The sequence below is a fragment of the Ursus americanus genome, chromosome X (genome assembly GCF_024610735.1).
Source record: "Ursus americanus isolate L20-20 chromosome X, mUrsAme1.1.p, whole genome shotgun sequence".
Classification (NCBI taxonomy): domain Eukaryota; kingdom Metazoa; phylum Chordata; class Mammalia; order Carnivora; family Ursidae; genus Ursus; species Ursus americanus.
Genome location: NC_142164.1, coordinates 115,794,087 through 115,808,938, shown reverse-complemented (window position 1 = coordinate 115,808,938; position 14,852 = coordinate 115,794,087). Strand labels below are relative to the sequence as shown.

General features: G+C 51.4%; 1 protein-coding gene across 2 annotated transcripts in view; it reads left to right on the top strand.

Annotated features, from left to right (window-relative positions):
• The window catches only part of CLCN4 (Cl-/H+ antiporter 4), a 67,108-nt gene that overhangs the window by 21,299 nt on the left and 30,957 nt on the right, over window positions 1-14,852 (top strand). The window contains exons 3-6 of one of the 2 annotated variants that reach the window (XM_087860025.1): window positions 5,133-5,287; window positions 7,647-7,746; window positions 11,479-11,666; window positions 14,354-14,476. In XM_087860025.1, the coding sequence (XP_087716151.1) occupies window positions 5,144-5,287; window positions 7,647-7,746; window positions 11,479-11,666; window positions 14,354-14,476 (555 nt within the window). In that variant the 5' untranslated portion in view covers window positions 5,133-5,143. Of the gene's footprint in view, window positions 1-5,132; window positions 5,288-7,646; window positions 7,747-11,478; window positions 11,667-14,353; window positions 14,477-14,852 lie in introns of those variants that run through there. The other variant, XM_087860026.1, reaches the window with a different exon arrangement.

Below are 14,852 nucleotides of genomic sequence, written 5' to 3'. Positions count from 1 at the left end.
AAGGAGGAAGCCCCCATCTCTCTCTGGGGAAATTAATGCACGTGTCAGAGAGTGAAACAGAACAGAATTCTGGAGGGTGAATAGAAGCTTTCCCATCAGAGGACAGGAAAGGTGTTCTAGGTAGAGGCCAGCGCACACTCAGACGAATGGGTTTCTGCCTGGCATGCTGCCGACCCTACCAGCCTAGCCTGCGGTGCTCGGTGTTCAGTGCGGCCTTGGTCCTACTTAGGACCTGTCCTTCTTTATCTTGATCTGGGTGAGTTCCCACCTGCGTTCATCTTCTAGGCACCGTTTTGTTATTGCCGATATCCTGACTATGTGAAGTCCAGATTTCCTTTAAATGGTACGGATCCCTGTTTTGAGGGGGGACTGACCCATCCAGAGTTGTTTCCATATCAAAGTCCTAAATCACGTTACTGATACCATCACAGCTAACGCACGCCGTGCTCACTGGACCCTGGGTGAAGTGAATTTTACCGGACAGGGTCTGTTGTTATCATCTGCTGGTGAACACTTGGACCCCAGCCCCTTGGAGTCGTCAGACTACCAGAGCAAACCGATTCTTCTTGCCTGAAAGGACTGGATAAAAGATCTAGGTGCGCCGTGTGTCTTCCAAAGTCGCTTTGTGGGTAAATATGGTTGGGTGGGACAGATGCTATGTTGTCAGGCCAGGTGCCTCCAGCATGAAATTTCATTCCGTCCCATCTCTGTTGGCAGTTTTACCCTCTATCGTTGTTCCTGTCCGCCTCCCCGGAAGTCTGCGATGCCACAGCTAGCGTATCTGTCTTCGTAACTCCTCTCCCTCCAGAGCGATGACAACCCCTTCAAAGAACCCAATGACTTGAGACAATAACCAGTTTTTTTTCTCCTGGTCTGTGGGTGGGCTGGGTGATATGATTGGGCCAAACGCAGCTGACCTTGGCTGGGCTCACTCAGAAATCTGTGCTTGGCTGGGCCTAGGCGATCTAGGATGGCCTCAGCTCAGCTGACCCAGCTCGAGTCCATGCGGGCTCTCACCTTCCAGCGTTCTAGTCTGGGCTTCTTCTCGTGGCAGAGGCAGAGGCCCCAAAAAACCCAAACCCAAACCAAAAACCACCCCCAAAACAGCAGAGGCTGCATCGCCTCTTGGGATCTAGAGTGGCACATGCATGCTAGTCACTTCTGCGTGTCACAGCCCAGTCCAGTTTCAGCAGGTGGAGAAATCGACCCCGTCTCTTGACGAGGAGGACCCAGGAAGTCCCATTGTGAATGTGGTGGATCCAGGGAGGGGTAGAGAATATGGCCATGTTTGCCATCAGTCCACTGCATAGATCAGGGATCAGCAAATGTTTTCTGTAAATGGTCAGAATAGTAAACGTCTCAGGCTTTGTGGGCCATATAGTCTTCGTTACAACTCCTCAACTCTGCTCTCGTAACATGGAAGCAGCCATAGACAATATATAAATGCCTGGGCGTGGCTTGTGTGCCACTAAAACTTTATTTACAAAACCAGGCATCAGGCCAGATTTGGCCCCACAAGCTGCAGTGTGCTGAGCCCTGACCTAGACGACCCAGACCAAGCAGGGGTCTCAGATCCAGGTTCTAGGATGTTGTCCTTCCTGAAACCAAGGCCTTGAGGCCATAATCATGGGTGTCATCTGTCAGCAGAAGTCTTATTGGAGAGAAGAAATAAAAAGAGATGAGAAGAGCAAGAGCTCCTCACTAAGGTACAAATGACTCTTTGTATCCATTTGGGCTTGTTCCTGGCGCCGTAATGACTTCTGCAGCTGAAGTTTATTGCTCAGTTAGCAAGTCCAGGGACTTCACTCCTTGTCGCTCCCATGTTTGGCTGGGTTCTCAATCCTTATCCATCCACATCTCCCAAATGGATTCCGGATTGAACTCTTCCCATTTTTCTAACCTGGATTCCCTCTTCTTACACTTCTCCCGGGCCCTCCTGTCTTTCTTAATCCCAGCGTCAGAAGCTACCTCGGCACCTCCTTCTGGGCTCCCAGGGAAGCCCCTGATTAGATCAAATTAGATCTTGTTTATTTTTCTTTACCAATATGTGTCTAATTGTCATGACCATGACATGTTCCATCAAAATTTAAAGATGTTAACTGTTCTCGAGAGTGACTTTTTGGTTCAACCATTGTTGGCCTGGAGTTGTTTGCTTGACTAGAGATTTGGTTAAATTTCAGGTAACGCAAACCCCCTTTTCGTAGAATGTCCAAATCTCTGTTCTTCTGTCTGTTGGCTTCATTTTTCTCACAAGAGCTCCCCATTGTGGGTCAATAGTCAGCTCCCTTATTTTTCCCATCAGAGATTTTCTGTGCCACGTATAATACAAAGCTATTACCACCTTGTTTTTGTAGACACGAGAACGAAATCTTTGCTTTCTAATTTTACTCCTTCCCTTTTATTATTGGTTGCTACTGACTTATGCAACATGATTCTTCCCTGGGTACTCATCAACGGGTATAGTTTTCAGCTTGGCATGGCTCAGACCTCAAACTTTTAAAGTTTTAAAGCAGCCGAGTTGCACAGACGGTCAATAAATCACTCAGTATCGCCACTTTATTGCTTGTAAGGTGATTACCCCACTTTGCCCATAGTGACTTTTCAATTTGATTAAAATGCAGTTTCGTCAGGTCGTGGTTGAGTCCTCCAGATATAAAAATACATAAAGCAAGGAGAGAAGCCTATGCTCAAATATGTTTATAAGTACCCTTCACCTCTTTAAGCATCTACTCCAGCACTTTTGTGGTCCTCGTCCTATAATTCAAATTTCCATGCTCTTTGCCAAAGTAATTCTTATTTAGTGCTTATTCCAACCTCTTGTCTTTGTGGGAGTGTATTATTTTTTTCCCTGCTAACCGGTGGGGAGCATTGGTCCTGCTGCAAAGCATTTTCTGTGTCTCAAATTAGCTCCTGTGTGATCTGTAAATCAGGCTCTGATGGTGGTATAACATGGAAGGTGTCTTGGTTTATTTGCGGTTGTTTTCCAGACCCAGGGAGCCAGGAGAGTGGGAGTGGAATTGTTATCTTAGGCAGGGAAAGGAGAAACACTCAGCTTGGCTACTGTCCTGGCAGCAGGAGCGCTTTTGACTGTATTTTAAGAAAAATTAAAAGTGAGCGTCTGTACCCACAGCTTCCTCGCCCGGGGCGGTGCGCTGCCAGCGGGCATGGCTCTTGGCTTGTCTTAGTCTGTTTGCACTGCTGTGATCAAATCCCACAGACTGGGGGCTTCTACACAGGAGACATTCATTTCTCGCAGTTCTGGAGGCTGGCAGTCTGACACTGGGGGGCCAGTACGGTTGGGTGAGGGCCCTCTTCTCCTTCAGAGGGTTCTCGTTGTGTCCTCACATGATGGGAGGGGTGAGGGAGCTCTCTGGGATCTCTTTTATAAGGGCACTAACTGCATTCTTGAGGGCTTTGTCCCCCTCACCTGGTCACCGCCCAAAGGCCCCACCTCCTAACACCATCACACTGGGGGATGGGATTTCAGCATACGAATTTCTGGGGCACACACATGTTCAGATCATAGCATGGGTCATGGGGCAGGTTGTCCTCTTGCCTTGTCCATCTCCAGGAGGCCCCCCCACCTCCACCCCACACCCCCTATACGGGGCCGCTGCTGTCTGCAGATTGCCTTGGCTTCCACCAGTGAGTTCGTGTCGGGCCAGCATTTCACTCTCACAAGAGAACCGATTATTGGTTCGGTTGCAGTGACTGGATTTGGAGTGGTGTGCCTCGACCCTATTTGCCCCTCGAGCCCTCTCGTTTTGACGCCTTGCTTTTGCAGAACTCGAGGTTTTTCAGAAATGCGTGTGGTCCATCTTCATACTCTGCGGTTCGGTATTTGTGCATTTGCCTACTCACTCAAATGTACTCGTAACCCCCAAGTCGATACACGTGGTACTCTCCTGGTTACTCGCGGACGTGCATGTGCAGAGTGGCAAAAAGTTTGAGTCACCTGAAAGACACGCTCCCGGCTCCTCCATCCTGCTTCAGCTCTCCTACTAGAAACAAGCGTCCTTTGTACAGGCTGTTTCGTGCCATGTGTTTCACATTTTTGTGCTTTTTTTAATTGGTAATTTGCTGTTTGTCGTGGGCCCGAAATGCAGGGCTGGAGTGCCTGTGGTGTTTTCACGCGCCAGAAGGCTGCAGTATGCCTTGCGGAGAGAAGCCGTTTGTCAGATAAGCTCCATTTGGGTGTGAGCTGCAGCCGGGACTTCACTGCTGATGAATCAGCGGTATATATTCAAGAAGATGTCTTTAGGGGCGCCTGGGTGGCACAGCGGTTAAGCGTCTGCCTTCGGCTCAGGGCGTGATCCCAGCGTTATGGGATCGAGCCCCATATCAGGCTCCTCCGCTATGATCCTGCTTCTTCCTCTCCTACTCCCCCTGCTTGTGTTCCCTCTCTCGCTGGCTGTCTCTATCTCTGTCAAATAAATAAATAAAATAAAATAAATATATATATATATAAAAGAAGATGTCTTTAAACAGAAACACAAAAAGCAGCGTTGTGTATTGACCAGTTTATAACAACCTGACCAGAGGCTTGTATATATCACTTAGGGGCATCGCTTCAGTACTCACTAATTCGGTGTTCATGGTGACTTTGTAGAACGTAATGGCCGCAAATAACAAAACTTGACTGTGCTACAGCCCGAAGGTTGGTGTCCCCCTAAAAATTCATGTATTGGCACCTAACCGTCGATGGGATGGTGTTAGGAGGTGCGGCCCTTGGGCCGTGATCAGGCCGTGAGAGCTGAGCCCTCGTGGATGGGATTAGTGTCCTTAGACCCTGGGGAGCTCCACTGTTGTTTCCAGCATTTGAAGACACGGTGACGAGATGGCTGCCTGTGAACCAGGATGAGGGGCTTCACCGGACACTGACCCTGCAGCTCCTTGATCTTGGACTTCCAGCCTCCAGGACTGTGAGAAACACCTTTCTGTTGTTTCTAAGCGGCCCAGTCTGTTACTGCAGCCTACAGGGACGAAGGCGGACTGTATATACATTTCGTTATAGCACAGGTGCCTTGCGGAAGCAATTCTTTCTTGCGTAAGAAAATACTACGTGTGGCTGGTTCTGCCGTGTCTTGCAGATGTCCCGAGCGATGGTTTTAATCCCAGGCTTCCTCTCCCAGGTGTAACTAGCATGGTCAATGCAGGAGCGATGAGTGGCTCTGGGAACCTGATGGATTTCCTCGATGAGCCATTCCCTGATGTGGGGACGTATGAGGACTTCCACACCATTGACTGGCTACGGGAAAAGTCCCGGGACACCGACAGACACAGAAAGGTAGGTGGCTTTCATAAAGGCATGTCAAAGGGGCTCCCTTCAAGTGGCTGGGCTGTGCTTTTGTGGGACAGTTACTGAGGTAGGGTTAAGTCACGTGTCACATACTGGACGAGATTCTGAAGAAGAGAAGGGCTAGCGAGAGAGGCAGAGATGGGGACAGGGAATTACGAGACTACCCGCTTTGGGTGGGAGGCTGTGTCATACAGAGGTATGGTGTGGAGGGCGATGAGGAGACTCCAGAACCAAACAAATCCGGTACATCCTGCCCTTGACGCCTTTAGGCTGGGTGACTTTTGGGGCGCCGTTTCTAGACCCTGGTTTCTCCTCTACAAGGCTGGAGGTCACTATATCTAAAGATGGAGCGAGTTGCGTGTGTATGAAAGCACATAGCACAGTGCCGGCAGCTAGTTGGCAATCAGACTATATTTTAGTGGCCACCATAAAGTTGGGTATCAAGTGCTGTGGGATCATTCAGGAGGGACGGTTAGGCAAGGGTTTTTTAGAGACGGTGACATTTCAATTGGGCCTTGAAGGTTGACTAGGAGTTTGCTAGGCGAAGAAAGGGGAAAAGATTCTAAAATCAGGAGGGGCCCCTTTGTAAAGTCACAGAGGCATGAGAGAACACGGCATGATAGGTGGTTCAGGAGCTCTGCGGCCCAGGGGAGGGTCCACAGAAGGGGTGGACACGGGCAGATGGCCACACCAGAAATGACCAAGTAGGCCATGAAGACGTGTTTGGGTTTCATCTTCATGGTCACAGAATACAAGAAAGACGCACCGCTGAGGGAGAAACAGGAAGCTTGGAAATCAGTTCAGGAGAAAGAGGAAGAAGGTCTGACAGAAGGCACCGAAGTGCACATGTGGAGAGGCTCAGGGTCAGGGGTTATTCCGAGGAGCCCCTGACAGGATTTGGTGGTGGTGGGGTATTGGGGATAAGCAGGGAGGGGAGTCCAGGATGAGGCCGTGGCCGCAGGTAGAAGGGGGTGATGGCCTTGTTGGCAAGAAGGAAGGAAAGGGGAACAACAGATTTGAGGGGGAGGCCAGTGAGTTCTGTGTCAGCCACTTTGAGTTTGAGCTGTTGACCCAGGCTGCAGCTGGGGGCGGTTGGCAGGTGGCGACAACTCCGTAGCAAGGGCGAGGTCAGGGCTGCGGTGCAGGAGGAGGGGGCCCCGGCGTGTGAGTGGGCCCCGAAGCTTTAGAAGCGGCCGAGGTGGCCCCGGTGTGTGGCGGGAGCAGTAAGGAGGGAGTCAGAACTCCGGGCCCTGCTGAGATAATTTAGTGGGTGCCGTGGGTCGGCGGGGCGCCTGTGGCCGACACCTGGGAGAGGCGGGAGAGGTGAAGGAGGGGGACCAGCAAAGTGGCCGCGGGCGCGAGGAGGAGAGAGGGGCGAGGACGGGGCCGCCAGCCAGCTCACTTTCCGCGGAGAGGTGAAGTAGGAGGCAGCCCCGCAGCGTGGGCACTGTCGGCGGCCTCGGGGAGGGCACCTTCCCAGCCGGACGGGGGTGACATCGGAGCGCCGCTGGGTCCCATCATTGCGCGCAAGTTGGCGGGAAAAGGGAGCAGAGACGTCCGTAGGGGGTGAGGTGGAGTCCAGAAGATGAGCCAGCCTCCTGGGTCCGGTGTGGAGGAACGTGGCAGAGGGGGCAGCCCTCGGCCCGGAGCGGAGGGTGCGGGACTCTGGCCCTCGGGCCCCGCCAGCTTGGCACGTGCTCCGGTGAGGAAAGTTGCCCGCAGCCGCACGCATTCACAGGCGCGTTCCCGCCGGCCTTCTGTGCCGCCGGAGCAGAGTCGAGGAGTTGTGACAGAGGCCGGCTGACCGGCAGAGTTGAAAATCTTTCGAGAATGTTCTGAGGGGCTCTGAGAGGAAGGGCGTCTCAGAGCACGGTCGGGAGGAGAGGGCAGTGTGCTCAGACGCTGCATCCGCCTGCTGAAGGTGGGCCATGCTAATTCAGAGTTCTTGCTGTTGACATTTGACCTGGAAAACCAAAGAGCAGACCGTAAGGTGAGGGGTAAAGTGGTAATTCTTATTGAAAATGGTGACAGCGACTGGCTGTCTCCCTTCAGAATGGCTTCTGAATCATCAAAGTTCAAATCACACTTAGGAAGTTTTTTAATTAAGTGGATTTGGAGGGGGATTCTAAGTCTTCAGCGGCTACGATGGCATCTCTACAACTGTGTGTGAACCCGAAAACCCATTTTGCCATCGTGCCAGGTAGTGGGAAGCGTGACGCAAGTGGCAGTTTGGTCACTTACATTCATTTTCTCACTCACCCCGTTTCCCGGAGGAAACCGTTTCAGGGAAGGAAGTGTGAACTGGAAAATGTACCCAGAATCAACTGCTGTGTCTTTCTGTTTCTAGATAACCAGCAAAAGCAAGGAGTCCATATGGGAGTTCATCAAGAGTTTGCTGGATGCCTGGTCAGGCTGGGTGGTGATGCTGCTTATCGGCCTGCTGGCGGGTACGTGGGGGGGCGCGCGGCAGCCCCCTGGGCCGGAGCCGGAGGCGCCGAGCCCAGAGCACCAGCTCTTCCTGCTCGGCTGGTGTTCCCAGATGGACCGGTTCCCTTTTACCCCGAGCAAGGGATGTATTACTTGAAATACCTCAGAGCAAACTACATGACCACACATTTAACATAAAACGTCTCATCAATCAGGCAAGACCCCAAGGCACGGGCCCAAATGCAGTCATTGGAAAAAAGCTGTAATTAGAGAGCCGGCCGGCCGTTTCTGCACAGCACACAGGTTTATGGCCATCCTGGATTTTATCGAAAGCACATAGTTTGCATTCTGTAGTCCTTGCTTATGTAGACGGCAAGCAAGTATGAGAAAACTTTGATCTCGAATAAGAAGGCGCCATGTGAGAGTGTTTTTTACTAATACTGGCAGGCCCTGCAGTGAGTTGTACACATCCTGGGATACTCAGAGAATAATCGGAGACACCCGCGGGGCTTGAGGCAGGCCCGGGGCAAATACCTCCAGCCCGTACGTTGTTTTGACCCTCAAGGACTCTGCGTCCTTCATTTTTATAATCCCAGCACCATGCTTGCAAGCAGTCGATGTTTCCAGAGTGAGTGGAGGAGTATCTGGAGGGGAAACCTGCCCTTTTAATATCAAATGTACCAGCTCTCCTTGGCAATTCTTGTGCCGGGACATATTTCCTTTTAGGAGGCTCTAAAGGTTAATGTCTAAAAATTAAAAAATCTGAGCACACTAAAAGCGACTCCCTTAATAAAAATCACTTACCTGTAATAACAGAAGAGTTATGGTTATAGGATTGATCAGAGAAAGACTGTAATAAAGGCAGAACATACTAAATGCTCTAAGAAAGACAGAATGCTAACAGGGCATAGATACAAATTGTGTGATTACAGAGGATTTTGACTTCTGGACGAATCTTTCATTTATTCCATACACAGTCGCGGGAGGGGCTTGGTTGCCAGGGAGGGCCTCCCTCGGCCTCGGCCGGCCCACGCTCCAGAGCCAAGAGGCGTGCTGAATGAAGGGGGATCCTTTTCCTCTAGTCACGGTGGCTGTTCCGCCTTCCGTTCCCAGGGGCAGCCGCGGTATAGACCGGCAGCAGCGTTGGCAGGGAATTCGACTTCGTGGCTATACAGTGTTTCGCCACCAATTTGTTTGACTGCTTCCACGAACACCTTTGAAAGCAGGCAGGGTAGGAATTTGCTGTGAATGTGGATGTCTTTATTTAGAATAGATTGGTGAAACTGTATACCGTATCATTGTTCTTGGCTTCTAGGCAGGAGAAATAAATAGAGGAAATGAAGAAATCTAGAATAGATGTTCTAGCGTCTTGCCAGAGAAGACAGCACAGCATGGATTTAGTGGCTGACGGAAGAGCCCGATTGGGCTCTCTTTAACAAACTTGATATTGACCGGTTGGTTTCCCTAACAACCCAATTTCCACCAGTTCTTTCAGGAAGAATCACCCAGGGTATGAAAGCAAACAATGTTGCTGCCTGTGCTCCAAGTCAGTAGTATCCCCAGAGATGGTGCCCTAGCCTTGGGTAAAGCCCCCCTCCTTCCTCCCAGCCCCCTCCACCTGTGACTGTACGTGCGGCCGGGGTTGAGCGCTGCCCGCCCAAGGGCGCTCTGCGGACACCCCAGCCAGACGGAGGCAGGAGGAAGGCGAGAGGGGGAGGACGCGGACAGTGAGGGTGGCCAAAGTGTGCCTCCAAGGGAAAGCCGGCAAGTTGTGTCCACTTCACTTTTCTCTTCCCCAGTGGTTCTGACAGTGGGGAGGACCCCGGGGTCCCCCTGCCTGGCCAGTCCTCTGTCCTCAGCGGTGCCCTGGACCTTGTATTTGACTCCCACGGTGGGGAGGCCCAAGCAGCGGCTCCTGTGCGGGGCGTTTACCGGGAGTCCCCACTGGGTGTCGCTGTTATTCCACCGAACGAAGCCCAGCGGCCCCGTCAGAGTGAGGGACAAGGTGATTGCAAGCGAACGAAGAGGGACGAAATCCGGGCTGATCACTGGTGTCGCCCTTGGATATGCACAGGACCCCTCCCTCGCCTTCTGTAGGTCTTTGTTCGAATGTCTTCTCACGCTTGAGGCGTTCCCTGACCACCTTTCCTCAAAGTCCCCTCCCTCTCTCAGCCTTGACCCCCTCGTCCTGGGGTGTGTGTGTGTGTGTGTGTGTGTGTGTCAGTAAAAGCTTTATGAAGATGTAATTCACCCCGTCAAACTGTACAGTGCAGCGCTTTCTAGCATATTCAGAGTCGGAAAACCATCCACGCTTCCACTTTGGAACCTTCTCATCAGCCCCCAAAGATCCCCCATCCCCCTTAGCTATCAAACCCCGCTGCCCCCAGCCGCCTCCCAGCCCCAGGAGGCCGCTCATCTCACTCGGTCTCCCTACATATTTGCCTGTTCTGGATGTTTCGTTAAGTGCAGTCCTACAGTATGTAGTCTTATGATCAGCTTCTTCACGCGGCGTCCTGTGTCCGGGGTTCGACATGGAGCGTCGCCCCTACCTTGGCACGCAAACGACACAGCAGAATCTCCCCCCCCAACTTATGGACTAGACACTGTACACACACATACACACTCGTGTGATTAGGATATGAGAGGTATGTTGATGGGGGAATGCCTGGGAGGCACATGTAGCCCAGACAGGAAATCGGGAATGGCTTCCCGGAGGAGGTGATGTAACTATTGAATCTGGAAGATAACTAGGAGATTGCCGGGTCTGGGAAGGACAGTGCTGATTGAGGTGGTGTAGAGAGGAGAGCCTGGTGTGCTCCAGGAGCATGGTGTGGGCAGGAAGGGGGGGGGTGTTAGTGATGGAAAGAGATGAGGCGGAAAAGGTATGAGGGGCCAGCTGTTCGAGTTTGCCACCTGCTAAGGATTTAGGCGTTCTCCTAAGAACAGTGGGCAGCTTTCGACGTAACAGGAGAGCAGGCGTGCGGATGCAGGTGGGGAGTTGATATTGTTATAAAGATCCGGTAAAAGTTTGAAAAATTTCGTAGCCTGAAAGTATTCCCTGCCTCCGTAAAAGACTCTGGAATGGGTTATTCTAGAAAGAGATCCAAGGTAGCCTTCTGTGGCCCACTGCACACCCCAATTTATCTCACTTCTGTTGGCCTTTAAAGTAGTTTTCTTCTTATATAGATCCACAATCCCTTATCCATGATTTTAAAAATCCAGAAAGTTATAACAAGTAGGATTTTCCAAATTTGGTTCCCATTTGGTGGCAAAACCTTACTTAAATGATGAGGCTGTTAATAGTTCTTATGCCTCCATTTCGTCTGAATTGTCAGGTTTGTCTGCAGAATGTTAATGTGTGTGATCCCAACATCAGGCCCCAGAAGCCTCTGAGGGGTTACCTCATATATAGGGCCTGTGTACCCTGTTTCTAGAATTTGGAAGGGATGAATTCTGAAAGCTGCTTGGCCCCAGTGGCTTGTGATGACTTAAGCCCTGCATGTCTGTCGCTCCTGCTGGTTTTAAGCCACCCAGGCATCACCTATCCTTGGCCTGTTTCTCATTGGGCTGGGCAAGGCCTTGCCCACGCCGGAAGTGCTCAGGAGACCTCTACATGGCCCTTCTGCAGCGTGGTCCCCTCCTTCAGCACGGCCTGCGTGGCCGCCGAGCTCCTGCGTCGGGCCCCAGGCCCTGTGTTCTCCCGCCTCATCACAGCAGGCCTCCTCTAAAGTGGCTCTTGCTGCTTCTTCCAGGCACCCTGGCTGGGGTCATCGATCTCGCCGTCGACTGGATGACCGACTTGAAGGAGGGGGTCTGCCTGTCCGCCTTCTGGTACAGCCACGAGCAGTGCTGCTGGACTTCCAACGAGACCACTTTTGAGGACAGGGACAAGTGTCCCCTCTGGCAGAAATGGTCGGAGCTGCTGGTGAATCAATCAGAGGTGGGTTTCTGGTCAGGGTCTTGGCTGGGAGAGCCCACCATTCCGCAGGCGCTTTGGAACACCACGGGGCCTTCTCTGGATGGCTGTGCTTCCTTCCAGTGTCTGTTCTGATAACTGTCCTTGGCTCAATCCCAGTGCGACTTGGCTTCTTCTGGCTCTGATGTGCAAACTTAAGTTGGGAAAGCGTTCCCTACTGATTCACGTGCATGATATGTGTAGATATTTATAAAAGTCCTGTTATTTTTCTGACCGAGAGTGGTTTGCTGACTGTGCTGAAGAAGCAGGGTTGCTCTTTATACCTTCAATAAGAAAAGAAGTTATCTTTTTTTATGAGAAACAATACCAGCTTTAGTGAGATATGATTCACATTCTGTATGGGTCTCCCATTTAAAGTGTACCGCACGCTGGCTTTTAGAAGATGCACAGAGTTGTGTTACCATCCCCACCATACAATTTTAGAACACCTTCATCACCCCAGGAGAAACCTTGTATCCGTTGGCAGCCACTCCCCATTCCTCCCAGCCCACCAGCCCTAAGCAACCCCTGATCGCTCTGTCTCTGAGTGGAATCCTACGCTATGTGGGCTTTGGTATCCCACTTCTTTCACTCAGCATCAGGTTTTTCAGGTTCATTCATGTTGCAGGATAAATTGGTGTTCCCTTCCTTTCCATGGCTGAGTCTTATTTCATTGTATGGCTAGACCACATTTATCCGCTCCGTAGTTGAGGTGCTGTTAGGAATGATTTTTTTGGGAATGTTTGTTTACAAGCTTTTGTGTGGCCGTGTTTTTCATCTCTCTTGGGTCTAGACTTAGGGAATTGCTGGGTCCTGTGGTAACTCTGTGTTAAACCTTTTGAGGAACTGCCTGAATGTGTTCCAGGGCAATTTCGCCATTTTCTATCCCCACCAGCCGCGTGCGAGGGCTATTGTTGGTCTGCCTCCTCGTTGGCACTTATGATTGTCTGGATTCGATTCTAGCCATCCGAGTAGGTGTGACGTGCCATCTCATTGTGGTTTAAGTATCGTCTTCTGGTGCATTTTAAGGGTGAATTGCAGAGGATGTTTCTGGGCCTCCTGTGATGGGAGTGTTCCAGGTGCAGGGGGTGTAGCGGTGAACTGCCAGACTTGGTGCTTGCCTTCGCGGCACTTAGAACTTCAGATCTGTACAGAAATCTTCATTCGGGAAAAGGGTTAACTTGTAACTGAACTCAGTGACGATGACAGTGACTGTGGGTCACTGACAGGTCAGAAACTCAGGGGGCAGGGAGCTAGGTTGGCGAGATTCACATGAGGGGTAGCGTGAGGATGTATTTTTGCAAGATGGATGTGATTGTCCCTCCCCCCGCCCCCCACAGTTGTGTTTTCTTTTTTTCTTGATGGACTTAGCACAGCTGAAGGATATGTGGAGTGCACTTGGCCATTTGGCTAAACCTCTTCCTCAGTGGAATTGAAAATTAATTCCTTCCAATCTCAGAAGTAGACAGGGATCTTGAAATCTCACACCTTCTCAGTGCTCTCCATTACTTCCCACCATAAATTCTCTACTTGGTTGATGGGAGTGGGCAGGTGAAATTGGCTGGACACCATATTTTATTTTGTCTCCTACTTGCAATATGTTTTTTTGGGGGAAATATGGCTGTCCATCTTTTCAGCCGTTTCTAAGATTTATACTTTGATTCAAAGAATGACTGTTAGCAGAATGAGAAGTTATTTTTAGTCTCAAAAAGTACGGTTTTAAGTGGGTGGGATGTATTCCTCAGTCCGATTTCCCCTGCATAGGGTGTGAGTGTACGTGATTGTAAAGGCCACACCAGCCTCCTGGAACGTGGATCTGCATTTAACAGGCGCACATGTGGCCGTATCCGTGGCCTGACTTGTAGGTGACCTCGCTTTGCTCCGCCCCTTGCTTGACTAATCCAGATGGTGGCAAGAAGCTGAGGCCGAGAGAAGTGTCTCCACCCGGTAGCCCAGGTCCTCAGCATCAAAGACCCGAGACTGTGTGTTTGCTTCAGAGACCATTCTTTATTCGTCAGATAATTTGGAATGAACTGTTCGGAGCATTATTCTGAAGGCAGGGATTGTGTTTTTCGCTCTAAAAGTGCCTGCAGAGCTTGCTGCAACACATTTTGCTGCCCCCCCCCCGCCCCCCAGAGCGTCTGACTCGGCAGCCCCGGGGCAGAGCCCAGAGTCTGCGCTGCGTCCATGTGCCCCGGGGACACTGGTGCCGCGGGTCCGGGCCACGCCGGAGCAGCAGCGCCTGCACGTACAGTTCTGCCGCTTGCCGAGGCACTGATGTGGCCTTCGCGAAGGCTGGAGAGGCCAGTGCACCGCAGACGGGACAAGACGAATGTTCCAGAACTTTCGGTGTCTCACCTTTCATAACCTCTAGCGCCGGGGACGACACCAGCTGCGTGCCCTCTGCCGTATCCATGCAGGCGGAGCTCTCCCCGGTGGAGGGCATGTGTAAACGGCTCCCGGAGGGACGCCCGGTGCTGGGTTGGTGTGTACCCACGTCGCAATAGCAACGGCTCCGAAAACCAGCACTGGCCTCTCTGTTGACACAGGGCCGGCTGAGAAGCTGCCCGAGCTGCGGAAACTCCTGCTGTCCCGGCGGAGGGGGCGGGCGGGGGCGGTGCTCGGCTCTGTGACGCTCATGTGTTCTTCCTTGTTCTGTGTGTGTTGTTTAGGGGGCCAGTGCTTACATTCTGAATTACCTCATGTACATCCTGTGGGCATTGCTGTTTGCGTTTTTGGCCGTCTCCCTGGTGCGCGTGTTTGCACCATACGCCTGTGGCTCGGGGATACCAGAGGTGAGTGGTGGCCTGATTTCTTTTGTGCCGATAATAAGAAAAGCAAACACTTATGTAGCACTGAGGTGCCAAGCACAGTCCCGAACATCTGATATCTGTTAACTCATTCAGTTCTTAGAGCGAGCCTGTGAAGTAGGTTCTGCCATTTCTCATTCGATAGTCGAGGAAACTGAAGCACAGGGAGGTGAAGTAACTTGCCTGAGGTCACACAGCTGGTTAGCTACAAGTCGAACCCAGCTGTCTGGCTTCAGAATTGATGCTCTATATTCAGGATGTGTGCTCTTTTGCTTCTCAGATGATTAAATTCTTGTCTTTGCAAACCAGGCATAACTCTTAAAGCCTGTGGAATCAGAGTTCATTAACCACATATGGAAAT